This window comes from Sinocyclocheilus anshuiensis, unplaced genomic scaffold (assembly GCF_001515605.1).
Source record: "Sinocyclocheilus anshuiensis isolate Anshui unplaced genomic scaffold, SAMN03320099.WGS_v1.1 C33099817, whole genome shotgun sequence".
In the NCBI taxonomy this organism is placed as follows: domain Eukaryota; kingdom Metazoa; phylum Chordata; class Actinopteri; order Cypriniformes; family Cyprinidae; genus Sinocyclocheilus; species Sinocyclocheilus anshuiensis.
The window spans coordinates 1-2515 of record NW_015621720.1 but is presented as its reverse complement, the minus strand read 5'-3'; the positions used below and the strand labels follow the sequence as shown (position 1 = coordinate 2515).

General features: G+C 38.4%; 1 protein-coding gene across 2 annotated transcripts; it reads left to right on the top strand.

The window, feature by feature from the left end:
* The first annotated feature begins 36 nt into the window (after nucleotides 1-36).
* LOC107683261 (coiled-coil domain-containing protein 106-like) lies at nucleotides 37-1861 on the top strand. Of its 2 annotated transcripts, XM_016479322.1 has the most exons (3): nucleotides 37-710; nucleotides 843-1049; nucleotides 1246-1861. In XM_016479322.1, exons 1-3 carry the CDS (start codon nucleotides 602-604, stop codon nucleotides 1551-1553), a joined length of 624 nt encoding a protein of 207 aa, XP_016334808.1. In that variant the 5' UTR covers nucleotides 37-601; the 3' UTR covers nucleotides 1554-1861. The 2 variants fall into 2 exon arrangements, with proteins under 2 accessions (XP_016334808.1, XP_016334807.1); XM_016479321.1 differs by having other exon boundaries at nucleotides 37-1049.
* The last annotated feature ends 654 nt before the right edge of the window (nucleotides 1862-2515 follow it).

The following is a 2515-nucleotide window of genomic DNA, read 5'->3' as shown; positions in this document are numbered from 1 at the left end:
AAAAAAAAAAAAAAGATACTTTTTACATGAATCATACTAGGCATGTACAGCTTTGTGCTGTGATAAAAAGAAAAGAAAAAAAAATGCAATTCAGATTTGCAAGATATTCCAAAATCGCAAGAAGTGCCTGCCCTGTACTATAACTTACTGCTACTGTGCAGTAAAGTCAAGTGGCTAAAAACAATCATGACGTAAGATGCTGAAAAACAATAAGATGCACATAAACAAATAATGATAGACATTGCAGATGGAATGCAAACGGCTCCAACGTCTACCACGGATAAACTTGACTGCTGTACATATACATCATGTAGTTAACAGTGATTAATTTGGCTAATTAAATAACATATAAATAATTCAATTAAAATTTCAAATCCTAAATATTCACCACCAGCCACATATTTCTGTTTTCTGTTAAGTATTTATGTTTTAAGCAAATTTCAGATTAGCACACACAAATAACATTTAGATATATCTTTCCAGAAGTAGTAGGAACTCCTGAGGTAAAGCTCTGTTTCTATTTCAAACAGTTTCTCCAGCTGTGTATGAAATAGAGAGGCTGAAAGCACTGCTGCAGGCAGAGAGAAGCAAAAATGAGTTAATGGGTGAAACCATCAGCGGCCTGAAGCAAGACAAAGAACTTCTGCAACAGGAACTCACCAAGAAGGCGGAGCTCATCTGTGACTTCCTGCAAGACCAGCTACGGCCAGGTGACTATTCCTTACAGTCCCATCATACACGCCATTTCTGGATAATAAATAGTTTGTATGATATGAAGGAAAGCATGGAGATCAGAATGCAGGTTGTAATTTGGATAAGGATTGTCTTGTTTTGTCTGGTAGATAAAAGAAGGACACTTTCATCAAGTCAAATGGAGGCAGGAAGCTCACATCAGATTATCACCTCCCTTCCTGAAGAGGGCGCTGTGTTTGACTCACCAGCCCTCTTCGACTCTTTTGAGGAAGTGGAGTTGCATCCACTGGACAGGCAGAGGACCATCAAGATTTCGTCAAAGAGAAGCAGAGATGGCGAGAACACACGTGTCCGAAGTAAGTAATGTAAGACCGAGATTTGGATCCAAAGTCTAGCTATCTTAGATGGGCTCAATAGATGAACTGGGATTTGCTAAATTTGAATTATAGCTCATTATTAATGAATAACAATGCTAGATTTTGATTGTCGTTCAAGTAAAATTTGGTCCCAGTCTGTAGAGTTTCACTAAAGAATTATGTTACTATTTTTCAGTGAAAAACGTTGTGGGTGTTATTGCACGATATATGGCGGCACTGCAAGAGTTTCGACGTAGCATATCCATGAAAGTGGCTTTTGATCGAGTTGGTGTTGACCGCAATACCATTTCGAGAACAGCAGCCATTGCAGAACTGAGCTTGGCGGCTCCTGAAGTCTTCCACGCTCTGCCTCCATGGGACGAGAAGGAGGAAACATTGGCCCACTATGCAGTCAGATGCCGACAGGCCATGGACGACAGCATCAAAGCCAAGATTAAAAGCATGAAGGCAAAGCGGGAGCTTCTACCAATCGTCAGCAAATAAAACATTTACCAGATCTGATTTACAGTGGACATGTGACCAATCTAAAAGAACACTTGTATTTCTCGTCACATTTCAGGCCTTTATCTCTTTTGTCCTCAGCCATTATCCATCACAAAGAGAGTGATGTATGGCAGCACATTTGTTGGAAACTTTCAATCATTTGTTGTGTTGTTCTTGGCCAATTTGGCTTTTAAATAAAATCAAATAATTGTTTTGTATGCCTTGAATCAGTATCATTTTGTTTGACCAGTATTTACTTCAGTGTTAAATATTAGGTAAATATGTAATACTGGTATTAATAACTGTACGACTGCATGCTCACTACCATCACAAACTACAGTGTATGTTTGTACGTTTTGACATGACACCTCTTCCTCTCTGAATACCAGATTAGTGTTATGTAACAAGATTGCCATGGTGCAGACTGTAAAAATAAGTGCGTAATGATGTTACACTACATTGTATGAACCAGTGGGTTCAATGACTGTTACTGTGAGTAATAAATAGAATATCACAATATCAAACCATTTTGATGCTTGTGTATTTTGTAGGAAAAATTATTTTCCCATTATGTTGACAATTAATAACTCAGTCCGCAATACAACCAATACAGAATCAGAGATTAGAAATCTTTACCTAGTCACTGTTTGCTGCAACAGTGGACCTTAGTCAGGATAGCCCCCTTATATTTAATATGGTGCAAATAAAAACGCAGCTGGAGAGAGAGTGAAGTACAGTCTGTTCAATGGATTGTGCCTTGAAAATCTTGTTGTACCTTCAAAACATTTTCTTTCCAAAAATGTCCTGTGGACAAAAAGCTCTTGAAAACATGCTTATATTAGACCAGTGGTTCCCAACCTTGGTCTTGGAGTGCCCCAAACAGTACACAATTTAGATGTATCTCTCTATGTATCTGACACACCCATTTCAGGTCTTGGAGTCTCTATCAATGAGTTGATGAG

What these genes read in the sequence shown, in the direction of transcription:
- LOC107683261 (XM_016479321.1), top strand. Translation starts at nt 602, where the DNA reads ATGGGTGAAACCATCAGCGGCCTGAAGCAAGACAAAGAACTTCTGCAA. An exon ending in CGAGAACACACGTGTCCGAA is followed by an intron (nt 1,050 to 1,245) that starts GTAAGTAATGTA and finishes ACTATTTTTCAG; the next exon opens with TGAAAAACGTTGTGGGTGTT.